We start from the raw sequence: 13066 nt of genomic DNA, 5'->3' as shown, positions 1-13066 counted from the left end.
TCGTTGAACTTGACTGTTTTTCTCGGATGCAAGTTCTGAGCTTTTCGTAACAGGGTTCAGTGGGTTCAGTTTCCCCTCATCCACGTCTTGGTGGTTTTCTTTCCATCTGGAAGTGCACCCGCGTTGTTCTCTCGGAGGCAAAAAGTGCAGTGTCACCGAGCGTTTCTGGGGTGAATGGGAGGCACGCTTTTAAGCAGCTGTGATATTTGCTTTGGCGGGGGGACTTGGAGGCGAAGATACAGTTGAGGGAGGGTGGGAAGACGAGAGAACGGGAGCAGTGTCTGTTTTCCAGAGGTCCTCGCCAGCAGCATCTCTTTCATTGGGGCGCTGCTTTTGCGAGGGAACTTCGGGGAGAGGACTCAAAAGACGGTGCGTCTTACCTTGTCTCTTCTCTCGTGTCTTCTCTCCTTTTCCTTCGCTCTTCTTTTTTCCGACTTCCTTTTCGTTCCCTACCTCCTCTTCTCTTTTGCCTTCCTTCCGGGTGCACTGGATTCGCTCGTCGGCTTTCTTGGGCGTCCTCTTCTGTGCTTCCTCGCCTGCTGCATGCTTCCTTTCCTCTGCGTTCTTTGTGGTTCTCTTTCTTCTTGCAGGCCTCCATCGGTTGTCTTCAGCAGTCTGCGAGTCTCAGCCAGGGTGGGGGCTTCGGGCAGCAAGTCTCAGATTCGCTGCTGAGAAAATTCACAGAAAGCAACAGATCCAAGTTTGTCGACGACGGAATCGTCGCCACGATGGCTGTCCACACCCGCGTCGAGATCGTGAGTTGTGCACACCAAAGAGAAAGCGAAAAACGGCATTCAGGGGCGAGGTTCCTGCGCTCGCCTCTTGGGTGCAAATGCTGAGTTGATTTCTCCACTCTTTTGAAACACAAAGAACGGAAAACTAAGTGCAACACGTGAGCGAAAAACGAACTCCCGCCAACAACTGTGAAGGACGTTCGCATGAGGCTCCGTCCTTCGGGTGTACGTACACGTGCCCGCGGTGTGTGTGGGTCGTCGTTTTTGCCGTTCTCGCGTGTTTTTTCCGGCTTCCGCCCAGTGGCTTCTCCCTTTCACCTTTTGCTTCTCTCTCGTTTTTCCTTCCGTGTTTTCGCTCCAGGAGAACATTCGAAGTGCAAGCGTTGTCTGCGTCGCGATGGTCAAGACGCAAATCGTGAATCGGATTGAAACTGTTCTTGACAATGAGCAACAAGAGTCGCATGCAGCGATCGCGGACCTCGCTGAGAAGCTGCTGAAGGACGGCAAGCAGATTGAGAAACTCCGAGAAAAGCGCAATGTAGGCGTGGAAGCAAGACATTAGCAACTGTCGAAAAGAAGGAGCAAGAGCAACGAATGCTCCCGAAAAACACGCTTCAGAGAGGGTGAAAGAGACGTAGCCCCTGCAGAGTATCGTGAAGGAGCTTGCGCCTTTGACAGCGCTTGTAGCGACTTTTGGTGCAGTTACAGGACGGAATGAAGGCTCTGCCTTCCTCTCTGCACAGTGACGATGTGGGTCGTCTTGTTGCTTTGTTGTGTTTCCGGTGTACTTTTCTCTCGTTTCTTCCGTTGTTCCTCCACGTCGCAGATCGACCCGAGTGAGGTGGATCTCCTGTACAGCAACGTGCAGAGCGGAGATGTTTTTGACTTGCGGGCGTCAGCGCAACCGACCAACGCGAACCTCTCTCAAAGTGAAGGATCGATCATCGTCTCTCTGGGGGTGAAGTACAAGGAACTCTGTGCCGCAGTCGCCCGAACGCTTCTCCTGAATGGAACGAAAGTGAGGACAGAAAAGGAGCGACAAGAAGACGAGAAGAGAGCGGAGATGAGAATAAGGGAGAGCGTCGGAGAAGGAGAGAGAGAAGAGAGGAGAGAGAAGAAAGAGACATCGGGAGAAGAAGACTGAGAAAAAGAGCTAGAGAAAAGTGAAGGGGAAAGAGAAGAGAGACAAGAGAACGAGAGAGGACAAGACGAAAAGGAGCGAAAAAAAGAGGAAAAGGAGACAGAGAAGAGGACTGAGAAGGGAGACGAGGCGAAGAAACATGGAAAAAAGAGGAAAAGGAGGCATGATGTGCGACTGAGATGGCGTTATTCCGTCTCGGGCGTCCATACACCTCCCAGACGGGTGTCGGTTTCCTCTCTTCCTTCTCTTGACAAAAACAGTTCGTGACCAGAGTAATCCACGGCCACTTAAACCTTGGTCAACTTCTTTGGGTAACGCTTTTTCGTATACACGTTGCCACAGATTTCCATATCATAAAAGAGAGAGGAATCGAGTGTTTCGTGACAAGGCTTTTGTTTGTGTGGGAAGTCTGTCGTCTTAGAAAGTGTCCTGCGGCGTTTGACTTTTCTAATCATTGTGTAAGGTAGGGATTCTTTCTCTCGTCTCGACTGGCAGAGGTCGTTGTCCCGTGCGTGGGGTTTTTAGCTTCGAGGCAGATGTGGAGCGCATGTCGGGTGTGAGTTGTTTTCGTTCCGGTCTCCAGGAGCAGAAAGAGGTCTACTCGTTCACCTTTGAGTTGCTGAACTACGTCATTTCTCTGCTGAAGCCAGGGGCGTCTTTCAGCAGCATCTACGCGGACGCACGGGCGTTCGTGGAAGAGAAGAAACCTGCTCTCGCAGACCATCTCCTCAAGATGGTTGGCCACTGCATGGGACTTGAATATCGCTCCAACTCTCTCGTCCTGAACGCGAAGAACTCCAAGTGAGGGCATGCGGATGCACAGGGGAAGCCAGGGAGACGGAGGAGAGAGCAGGGGAGCAACGCACCGGAGAGATCTTTCCAGGAGGCAGAGAGCGGGGAAGAAGCGGTAGAGCGACAGGGAGGAAGGAGAGCAGAACGACCGAGGACTTTCGGGGAAAGCAGAGATGGAGAGAAAACAGTGGAGAACGAACAAGAGCCAGAAAGAAGAAGAGATGGAGAGGGAAAAAGTGAAGGAGAGGGAGAGAAACAAACATGGTGGAGAGAGAGGAGTGCATGCGAGGCAGCAGAAAGGAGAACTCTCGGAAGACGAAAGAATGACTGAACCGAAGAGTAATCGAAACAGCCCTGCGAAGCGTTCGACGTTTGTATATCTTGAAAGACTCGAGAAATACGTTTTGGAAATACACCTCCCGTCTGGTGATACGTCCAAGGCGCGGAAGGAGGTTGTTGCTCTCTTCTTTTCCTTACGAGTGAATTTCGCTGTAGGTCTGTCGTCGAAAGAGGCATGGTCTTCAACATCTCTGTTGGCTTTTCTCACCTCACAACTGCCAAGGGAAAGAACTACGCGATTTGGCTTGCAGACACAGTTCTGCTTCCGAAAGAAGAAGGCGCCGCCCCCGTCGGTGAGCAGACACAAGAGTATATACACTTGGAAACAGCTCACGAATGACCGTGTCTGCGAGAGGCTGACTCCCAGAACCATGAAACTCATCACACGAGCATCTGAGTAGTCGTTTTTCTCTCGTGGACCCGAGTGATAATAGGAAACACTCTGAAAGCCATGTAGTCGTGAAACACTTGAAATGCATTCTTCTGCTGTACGTACACCTGGTTTCTAGGTGATGCGAGCTCACCTGTACTACATGCACCCCGTGTTCAACAATTGCATTTCTGGGTGTTCATACACTGGCACCATGTGACGTCGATGCAGGGCGAAATGCCGGGGATGTTTGTGTCTGAAAGAACAATCCAAGTATGAACCTGTATGCACAGGTGGACAGGAGTCTTGAGTGTGTAGGTGACTAGGTGTGGCAAAAGAACTCTCATCTGTTTTTACATTTACGATTTCACGCGAGCACGTTTGTTGTTTGCGTATAAAATAGAGTCTCTTGAGTCCGCTTTTGAAGGTTCTCTTTCAACAAGAGAAATGCGGAGGGGCATCGGAGGACTTGGTCGACTGCAGTTCGAACCGCACCAGTTTGTGTGTTTGGCGACTCGCGGACTTTTGTCTGGGGATTCGCAGAAGGGTCTCTCTGGGTTTTCCCACAGAGGAAAAGTGCAAATGTAGCCTTCTCTTTCATCGGTGCAGTTGGTGACTTTTCTCTCTACTCATTTTATTCTGTCTCTGTGGCTTTTCCAGCAGGAGATCTGTTTGTGTCTGAACTGGCGGCGTGTCTCTTCGTCCTTGTGTTTGTGTGTATACGCGAAGCGGGCAGATCTTCTGGATCGCCGACGCTTGTGCAGAGGCGAAGGCTGCGGTGGATGTCTTGTCGGTGTGTCTCGTTCTGTCTCCCTCTGCGTCCCTCAGTTTTGACCGACGGAACATCGAAAGTGTTGCGGCATGTCTCGTACGAACTGGAAGACGCGGAGGAGGAGCCTGCAGAGAAGAAGGACAAGGCATCTGCAGACGACAAGAAGCGCGCAAAGGAAGAGACCACGAAAGGCGCAGACGACCCGGAGAGACAGAAGAAGAAGAGTGTGGCGACAAAGCAGAAAGACAGCTCGAGAGTGAAAGAGAAGGAAAAAGAGACCCGAAAAGCTGCAACGACTGGCGGCGCCATCTCCGCAACGATCCTCAACAATGCCGAGTCGGTCATCCTGAAAGACAGGTAAATTTCCGTGTCAGAGGTTTTTTGTGTCGCGTTCTCTTCTATCTGCGTTTTCTCTTTTTTCGTCTTGACCCCTCAATTCTCTCTGTGTATATGTGTTTCCGTTTGTCTTGTTCGCTCTTCCCTTTGTGCTCTCTCTCTCTCTTGGCGCCTTGTGTAGTGGTCGTGCTTTTCTCCATCACCCTCTCTATCCAGGCTTCTCTCCTACCTGTCGAGAGCCTCTGGAGTTTTTGTGCCCCTTCGTTGGCGTCGTTCTGCGTCTTCCTCGCCTCCCGACTTCCCGCGGCGATTCTTCGTCTGTTCGATCTCGCTTTCTCCAAGCATTGGTTCACGCCTTCTCAAGAGACAACGAAGTCTGAACGTTGAGGCAGCTGAGTGCTTTTTCAATTCAAACGGACATACAAACTCGAGAAATGCAACACTTCGTTTCTCTGCACAGACTGAGGAGGCGGACGGGGTCGCAAGCGGCGACGGCGCAGCAGGAGGCAGAAGAGAGGGACGAACGACAGAGACAGTTGAGGAAGAAAAAAAGCGAACAGTTGCGTCTGAGGTTCGAGGAGGAGAAAGATGGAGGAGGCCTGGAGAGAAAGAAGAAAGAAGGGAAGAAAATGGAAGATATCAAATGCTTCTCCGGCCCTGAAGGCTTTCCTCGGGACGTCAAGGCCAACAAAGTAAGAAGAGGGAGTCTGTCTTTTCGTTTTCGCACTTTTTCCTCTCCAGTCTTTCAGCTCTGTCGCCTGCATTTCGCTGCTGCGCGGTCTGCGTCGTCGCGCTTTCGCGTCCGAGGCATTGGCTTTTCTTCGTTCCCTTGTCGTCGACGTCTACAGCAAACCGTGCACCACGATGCACCGCGCTGGGCTTCGCCCGCTGTCCTATGTCTGTCAACTCGAAGCCTTCGAGTTTCCCCGGACATTTTCTCTTGCTCCCCATCTTTGTCGAGTTCGTTGCGCAGCCGCGTATCTGCGCGCTTCGTCGACGGCTGCCGACTCGGCCTCTCTCGCGAACAGAGTCACTTTGTCTCGTTTCCTGTAGAGAAGTATCGCCGTTTCTGTCTCTTTTCTCTCACCTCGCTCGCTTCTTTCTGCCGCTTTCTCTCGGTGTCTCTCCCTTGCTCTCTCTCTCAGTCGTTTCCGATCTCCTCTTCCTCGCGCTCTGCCTCGTCTCTGTGTCTCCTCCGCGGTCGCTCCTCTTCTGTCTCTGTTGTTTGCTGTCTTTGACTTTCGTTCTCTTCCTCTGGTCGACGTGCTTCCTCGTTTTTGTGCGTGGCGTCCGCAGCTGTATGTCGACTTCAAGTCGGAGTCTTTGTTGGTCCCGATCCACGGGTCTCACTTGCCGTTCCACTTGTCGACGGTGAAGAACGTGACTTGCAGCGAAGCTCAGGGAGACTCTTCGGGAAGTTCCTCGGTCTCTGGAAAGAACAAGGCACCCTTCTACGTGCTCAGAATCAACTTCCAGGTGCCAGGCAGTCAAACTCTCACGTTGAAAGGCGAAGAAAATCCGCTGCCGGACCTCTCTGGGAAACCCGACACGGTTTTCATCAAGGAGTTGATGTTCAAAAGCGAGGACGGCCGGCATCTTCAAAGTGCGCAGGACGTTTCCAATCCTTCCTTTTGTGAAAGCAGTTCGGTTTCAAACAGACCGCATTTGACATCTCTCTCTCTCTTCGCGACTGTGTGCGGGTCTCTCGAATCTGTATCCTCTTCTTCTCGTGAATCTCGTTCAGATGTTCTCTGGATTCGCGATTCGCTCTCGCCGCCTTTCGTCTGTTTCCGCTGTCCACTCCGCTGGCCTCTGCGAGTCTCCTTTCGCTGTTGACCTCGCCTCCTCCGTTCTGTGGATCTTCGTGTACAGCGATTTTCAGGACCATCAAAGAGCAGCTGAAGCGCGTGAAGCAAAAGGCGCTCGAAGACGACGTCGCCGGGGAGGTGACGGAGCAAGACAAATTGATCTTGAATCGCTCGGGTCGTCGCGTTCTGCTGAAAGACTTGATGATTCGTCCCAACATCGCTCCCGGCATGCGGAAACTCATCGGCGCCCTCGAGGCGCACACCAACGGTCTTCGGTGAGCAAAGAATCCGATACAGATATCTTTATGTCCTTTTCTGGGGAGTATCTACGCCTCGAGCTGGACTTCTGGCGCAGACTCCGAAGGTCTCTTTTTCAGCGTATCCGCGTTCCGCTGTGGTAGTCGTGCAAAGTGAAGATGTTACATGATGTAGGAGACAGGGAAGGTGAGAAGACAGGACAGGGGAACGTGGAAGACGAGGGCAGAGACAGTAGGAGAAGAGAAGGCAGATGAGAAGGAAACATGGAAAGCGAAAGAGGAACGGAGGTGGAGGAGAGGGGAGTAAAAGAGGGTGAGAAGGAAGAGAAGGACGAGAAGGAAGACCGGAGATGTATTAGCATTTGTTGGGAGCGTCTCTTCGGCGTGAAGACACGTACACAAAGTTGAGCCTCTTTTGTGCCGACCGGGGGGGAGCGAGAATGAAGGAACGTCATCCAGAAGAGGGGAGGAGAAGTTCCAAGCAAAGGTCGAGAACTTTCGCAAGAAAGACGAGAAGAAGACTCAGACCCTTTGATCGTTTGACGTATTTTTCTGCGAATGGAAGATTCTGCATGTCTCATGGAAGAATGTGTCTCTGGCTTTTTTGCGCAGATTCACCGTCAACACACGCGGACAAATCGACCAAGTTGACATTACGTACAGCAACATCAAGCACGCCATGTTCCAGCCTTGCGAACGCGAACTTATCGTCCTCATCCACTTCCACCTCAAGGCATGTTCTCGACTCGAGGCTTCTCTCGAAATTTCCGCGTCCCCATGCATGCATTTACAAATATTTGATTAAAGACTCCTGTGGATGTCTGTTGGCATGTGTGGAAAGCAGAAGAACTTCTGTGCGTTGGCGTGCTACTGTGCACTTTGGAGGGATCGGCTGCGGCCGAGGGAGGAGGTCTCGGGATCTGTCGATGGACCTTCATGTCAGCTGGAAGTTTCTGTCAAGCGGAAACGCGTTTCCACCGGTGAAGTTTCGCACTTGTTTCTGAAGAGACGCAGACAAGATTTCCGTGGGTTTTCTCCCATTCTCGGGGGGATTCCTTCAGGCGAGAGAGAAGCGTCTTTCGCGTTTTCCGCCCTCTTTTCTGTCCTCGCGCCTCGTGTCCATTTCCAGCAAACAGGTCTTTGTGTCTTTTTTCAGTCTGCAATCATGGTGGGCAAGAAAAGAACACAAGATGTTCAGTTCTACACAGAGGCTGGCACGCAAACAGACGACCTCGACAACCGCCGAAAGTGAGAAAAAACATGCATTCAAACAACGACATTCCCTCTTCACGCATAGGTGTGTATACATATATATATATGCATGGTTATTTTTAGTGATGTCCTTGTAGACATGCACATGCATGTATGCATGTATGCATGCCAAGTCATGTATACACATTGTTTCTTGTCGTTGAGAGTGAGGCATGTCTTGTCTCCCTGCTCACACAGAGACGCGTGTTTTTGCTTCAGCACTTGTGCACGCAGTGAGCGGTGTTCGAGTCGTGAGAGAAATCTGTCTGTGTCTCTGTAGAAGGAATGCCGTGTGAGTCTCCTCGTTTCGTTGTTTTTTTGGCAAGCTGTCTACAGCAACTTCACCTTTCCGCCTCCCCCCCCCCTTCCCCTCACCCCGGAGACTGCTTTAGAATCCGTGCAATACGTTTTTTGTAGAAGTGTGCCGTTTTTAAGTTAATGGCTCCTCAGCAACAATCCAGCTCGATCCAGCTGCGCGTGCCATACTTCTCGGCTTGTTGCCTGCAGTCGGTCTTTCCATGACCCAGATGAGACTCAAGACGAAATGCGAGAGAGAGAACTGAAGAGGAGGTTGAACAACGAATTCAAACGCTTTGTTCAGCAGGTTGAAGACATTGCGAAGGTCGAGTTCGATCTACCGTACAGGTGAGGTTGAAGGAAAACGAAGGGAGGCTGTCGTCTTTTCTTGTTGTAGACACACAAGTTGTATGCTTCAGCGTTCACTCTCACCCGTTTCGTAATTCTCGGGATCTCGATTCCCCTCTTAACGTGTCTCTTTTCGTTTTTGAAAATGTGTCTTTCACATTGGTAAAACTCTTCTCCACATTTCCTCTTTCCCTTCATTGCTTTCTCTCTCAGGTCTCGTCTTTCACACATCTCTACCTCTTTCTTCATCGCTTCTTCTCTATTTCAAATGTTCTTTGGTACCTTCTTCAGTCTCCTTTCCTGCCTTCCTGGATCTCTGCGTCCTCCCTTTATAAGTCTGTTTTTCCTCGTTTGTGAGTCGTGTTTTTCCTTTTTTGGATTTTCTTCTGTTTTCTTATCTTTTTCTGTTTTTCGAATTGATTTTACAGAGAGCTCCGTTTCACGGGTGTCCCGATGAAGAGCAACGTCGAGATTTTGCCGACAGCAAATTGCTTGGTGCACTTGATTGAGTGGCCGCCCTTTGTCCTGCCTCTCGAGGACATCGAACTCGTCAGTTTCGAGCGTGTCGCTCATGGCTTGCGGAACTTCGACGTCATCTTCGTCTTCCAGGTGAGAGAAGATCGCGACTCAAAACAGTGCGCCTCCATGACGTTCAGGCGCCACACACCTCTAGTCATCCCAGCTCTGTGTACCTTCGCAGGTTCAGTCTCATGTCGGAAAAGCGCTAGATACAAAAAGAAGGCTTTTTTGTGAATTTTGACGCCCCGACGGGTTTCTTCTAAACAAGAGAGTGCGAGCTCACAAAAGGAGAAATGCAGATACCGACGCGCAGACCTACAGATCTCTATTCTTTTTTCTCCGCAGAATTCAGGACGAAGCACACAGCAGTGTCAGATATCTTCTCTCTCTATATATATATATATATGTATATATGTGTGTATATGTAAATATATGTATATGTATATCTATATATATATGCATATGTGTGTAACTCGATATAAATGAATGTGTCGATGGATATGTATATATGAATATATATTTACATATATGTGAATATGGATTGTTTTTTGTATGTAGACAGGTGGGGGTGGACAGTGAGAGGCAAGCAAGTCTGCCGTCTCGTTTTCCGGTTTCGGTGGGACAGGAGGGTTGGCTCGACTCGAGCTCTTTCTTGCGTGCTTTTGATTTGCTCTTTGCAGGATTACACGAAACCTGTGAAGAGAATCGATTTGGTTCCGATTGAATTTTTAGACAACTTGAAGGTAGGCCACGACCCTCTTTTTCTGCAGTGTTTCTCCGTTGCTTCGTTTCGTGTTCTTGTCCTTTAGAACGGTTTAGGCAGACGCGTTTTAGCCTGCCTTCGGATTCGCGGTGTACTGTTTTGTGTGCGAGCCACTGTGTGCCTCTGTCTTTTTTCTTAGTGTTTTCGTTTTCTCTGCTTCTGCGTCTCATCATCACCCGTCAGATCAGACGGGCAGCGTCCCTCTCGTCCTCCATGTTCCCTTGTTATGTTTCTCAGTGTGGAAGTGCCACTACAGTCCCGCATGTCTCCTATGTCGCATGTTTCGTGTTTTCCGGGTTTCTCTGGACCTCAGCGCTGGCTGAACGAGCTAGAAATCGTTTGGTACGAGGGCAAGCAGAACTTGAACTGGAATGCGATTCTCAAACAAATTCGAGAAGACCCTCACGGCTTTGTGGAGGCGGGAGGATTCGAAATGTTCCTTGGAGATGACAGTGTCTCCGGGGAAGAAGGAGACACGGATGAAGATGACGACGATGAGGAGTACGCAGAGTCTGGGAGCGAGGTAAGACAAGCTGACGTCGCCAGTTTCGTGTTCTCGACTTTGCGAAGAAAACGAGCTGACTCAAGCTGTCCTTTGTTCCGTCAGGACGCGGCTGTCAACTGATTCTGTTACGACGCTATCCAACACTTGTAGCTGTCTTAAACAGTCCAGTGGAGTGGTGATGTACAGCAATCATAAAGAACCTGGTTGTCTGTATCTCATAACTGGAGTCCTATTCAGTATCCTAGGTCCTATAATGTCTCTGTTTACTCGACTGGAATTAGTGATCATCGTATCTAGCTCTACTGACACAGTGGAACGTGGATGTCTGTTCAACAGGGAGTCTCACGGTCGGAGTTTGTCTGAAGCTTCCAGAAAAGATGCAATACGACTTAGCTTCTACGAATAGCAATTTACATTCCCACCGATGCATGTTCCTACACCCGTGTCGACACCTGGAAATGCATACGCCAGCATTTCCGTAGTTGAGCTGCATGTTGTAGACTTTAACGCACCCTTTACGCGCATGCTTGCTTATTGTTAGATACAGAGATAGAAAGAGGTACACAAAGAGGGTTAGAGCAGAGATAGGTAGATGATGGGATACAGAGAATCAGAGATAGGCGCGAACAGGGTAGAGCCAGGTAGAGATAGGTAGATCCAGTGGGGAAAGATATAGGTAAGGCTATGTACTGTTTGTGTTGTGTGTGTGTGATGGTTTTTTTGGGGCACGGCTGTATGTCATCGCAACTGTCTCTCTTGTCTTTTTCAGAGTGAATACAACGAAAGGAGTGGAGAGGAAGAGGAAGACGGGGAAGAGGGATCTTCGGAAGAAGACTCGAGTGACAGCGATGACGACGAATCTCTCGCAGATGAGAGTGACGAAGACGAAGAGTACAACGACGTTTCATCAGACGAAGAAGAAGGCCTCAGCTGGGACGAACTGGAAGAGCGCGCAAAAAAAGGTAGGATCTTTGGGGGAAAGTAGCAGAGAGGCAGCTGTAGAGACGTTGTTGATTCGATTCGCCCCGTAAAAGCGAACCGATAACTCGGTTGCGTGGCTCACACTTTGTCGGTAAGGTGGCCTTCGTAGTTTCGCAACGGAACAGGGAGTTTGTGGTTTTTGTGTACTCTTTTTTCAAATTGGACGCACACTGAAGTCAAGCCACTCAAAAATTGAAAATATTCTTTTCTGGACCAGCCAGTACTCACTCCGTATGACATCTATTTATCGCTGAAACAGAATTACTCATAAGCTTCACGACGCAATGTGCATGGCTTTCTGTATAAACAGACGGGTGCGAAAGCCTGAACGTCGAGAGATTTATAAATAATGCATGGAGCGCTACTCATCCAGAAATATATAGATCTGGATAGAGGTGACCGGTACACAGAGACACAGATACAGACATAGATAGAGTCACACAGATAGGCAGGCATAGACTAATCGATAGATAGATCGATCGATAGGAAGAGAGAGATAGAGATATAAATGATTGTGTATGGTGTCTGTCCAGCCATGAAAATGTATGTTTGTGTTGAGGATATGTGAATGGAAGAACATGGGTGTGGATAGCGGGATAAGCTGTGGTGACATCGAAAACAGTGAAGTCTCCTGTGATGTTTGTGTGATTCCACTTTTCCCAGAGGACCGGAAGCGAAGAACTGACGATTCTGACGACAACGAAGACCGCAGAAAGAAGAAGAGGAAATGAACAAGAAATCACTCGATTTAAAGTGTCTTTGTTTGCCATGTTTCTCGCAACATAAAGCTCAGTTTCCCAAGCATTAATGAAGAAATCTGTGGTAGTTTTGTTTTCCGTGATTATCTGGTAGACTCATTCTCGCTGGAACTCTGTGTTTGTGTCACAGTGTAGAATATTCTCTTGTATGCAGAGGGCGGTGTTTCGGCGCAGTCGTCGCGCGTTCTTCTATTTCTCAGTTCGGCTCTCGCGTTTTTGTCCCCGTTTGTCGATTGGTGTCTGTGTCTTCCTCCATCGGATTCTGTCTTCGGGCTAAAGAGTCATTTCAGCTTCTCTTCGGTAAAGAGGTTGCTCTGTGGCCACAGTGGGGCTTTTTCTTCTTCCATAGAGCGCTCTTGTTTTAATGGAGTCGTAGTCTTGGAAATACACCCTTCTCTCTCCCCACCAAGAACAAACAGCGATAGCCAAGATGCAAGTGAGTCTTTCTGCAATCACACGTGCATATATATTTATATATGTATTTGTATATTTGTATACAGAGTTTTATGTACATGTAAGCGTATGTATGTACGTAGTTTGTATTCTTGGATCTCGTTTCCCGTGAGCTTTCAGAAAAAGGGGGCAAAAACATGCTTGTTTCCAGCGAGCAGAAAGCGTGTTTCTTATGGCCAGATTAGACCGGCATTCTCTCAACGGACTTCGTGATTGGAGAGAAAGGCTTTTTTCGTACTCATTTGTGTGCCCGTGGTCTGCGTGCGGTGCGAAAAAATGGTAGCCGGAAGGCGGTTCTCCTTTGCGGTGCTGTCTGTGGCGCATCCTTCTGTGTTGCTTTTTGTAATGTCTTTTTGGGGTTCTTGGCTGCGGAGAAACGGGGATCTCTGCGAGAAACACGAGGGATGTTTCTTCGTCTTTGGCGTGGCAAAAAGCCACACTCTCCGTGTTGTTCAAATTTCGTGCACCTTGAAAGTTGAAAACGAGTTGCGGAGTCACAAGTCGCCGAGGCTGAACTCGGACAGGTTAACCGCCCTTTGCAGAGCGTTGCATGCCTGTAGGGCTGCTCGGACCGCCTAGGGCAAGCAGAGATGTAAACCAGGAAAAGCCGAAATTCGCATCTTTAAGTGTCGATTTCCCCTG

The 13066-nt window shown here is 49.5% G+C and overlaps 1 protein-coding gene across 1 annotated transcript in view; it reads left to right on the top strand.

Moving 5' to 3' along the window:
- FACT140 (transcriptional elongation factor FACT140) overlaps nt 1-13066 on the top strand; it is a 16066-nt gene extending 3000 nt beyond the window's left edge. Inside the window, exons 3-19 of the mRNA XM_002369955.2 lie at nt 591-755; nt 1096-1272; nt 1561-1752; nt 2459-2676; nt 3163-3299; nt 4205-4505; nt 4945-5176; nt 5781-6087; nt 6357-6567; nt 7162-7282; nt 7706-7797; nt 8308-8445; nt 8874-9054; nt 9645-9707; nt 10041-10250; nt 11002-11194; nt 11877-13066. Of these exons, the coding sequence (XP_002369996.1) occupies nt 591-755; nt 1096-1272; nt 1561-1752; nt 2459-2676; nt 3163-3299; nt 4205-4505; nt 4945-5176; nt 5781-6087; nt 6357-6567; nt 7162-7282; nt 7706-7797; nt 8308-8445; nt 8874-9054; nt 9645-9707; nt 10041-10250; nt 11002-11194; nt 11877-11944 (3006 nt within the window). The 3' untranslated portion in view covers nt 11945-13066. The remainder of the gene's footprint in view (nt 1-590; nt 756-1095; nt 1273-1560; nt 1753-2458; nt 2677-3162; nt 3300-4204; nt 4506-4944; nt 5177-5780; nt 6088-6356; nt 6568-7161; nt 7283-7705; nt 7798-8307; nt 8446-8873; nt 9055-9644; nt 9708-10040; nt 10251-11001; nt 11195-11876) is intronic.

Source organism: Toxoplasma gondii, chromosome II (genome assembly GCF_000006565.2).
Source record: "Toxoplasma gondii ME49 chromosome II, whole genome shotgun sequence".
In the NCBI taxonomy this organism is placed as follows: Eukaryota; Apicomplexa; class Conoidasida; order Eucoccidiorida; family Sarcocystidae; genus Toxoplasma; species Toxoplasma gondii.
Note: the sequence above shows the minus strand (reverse complement) of the source record. Positions and strands in the feature narration are given on the sequence as shown.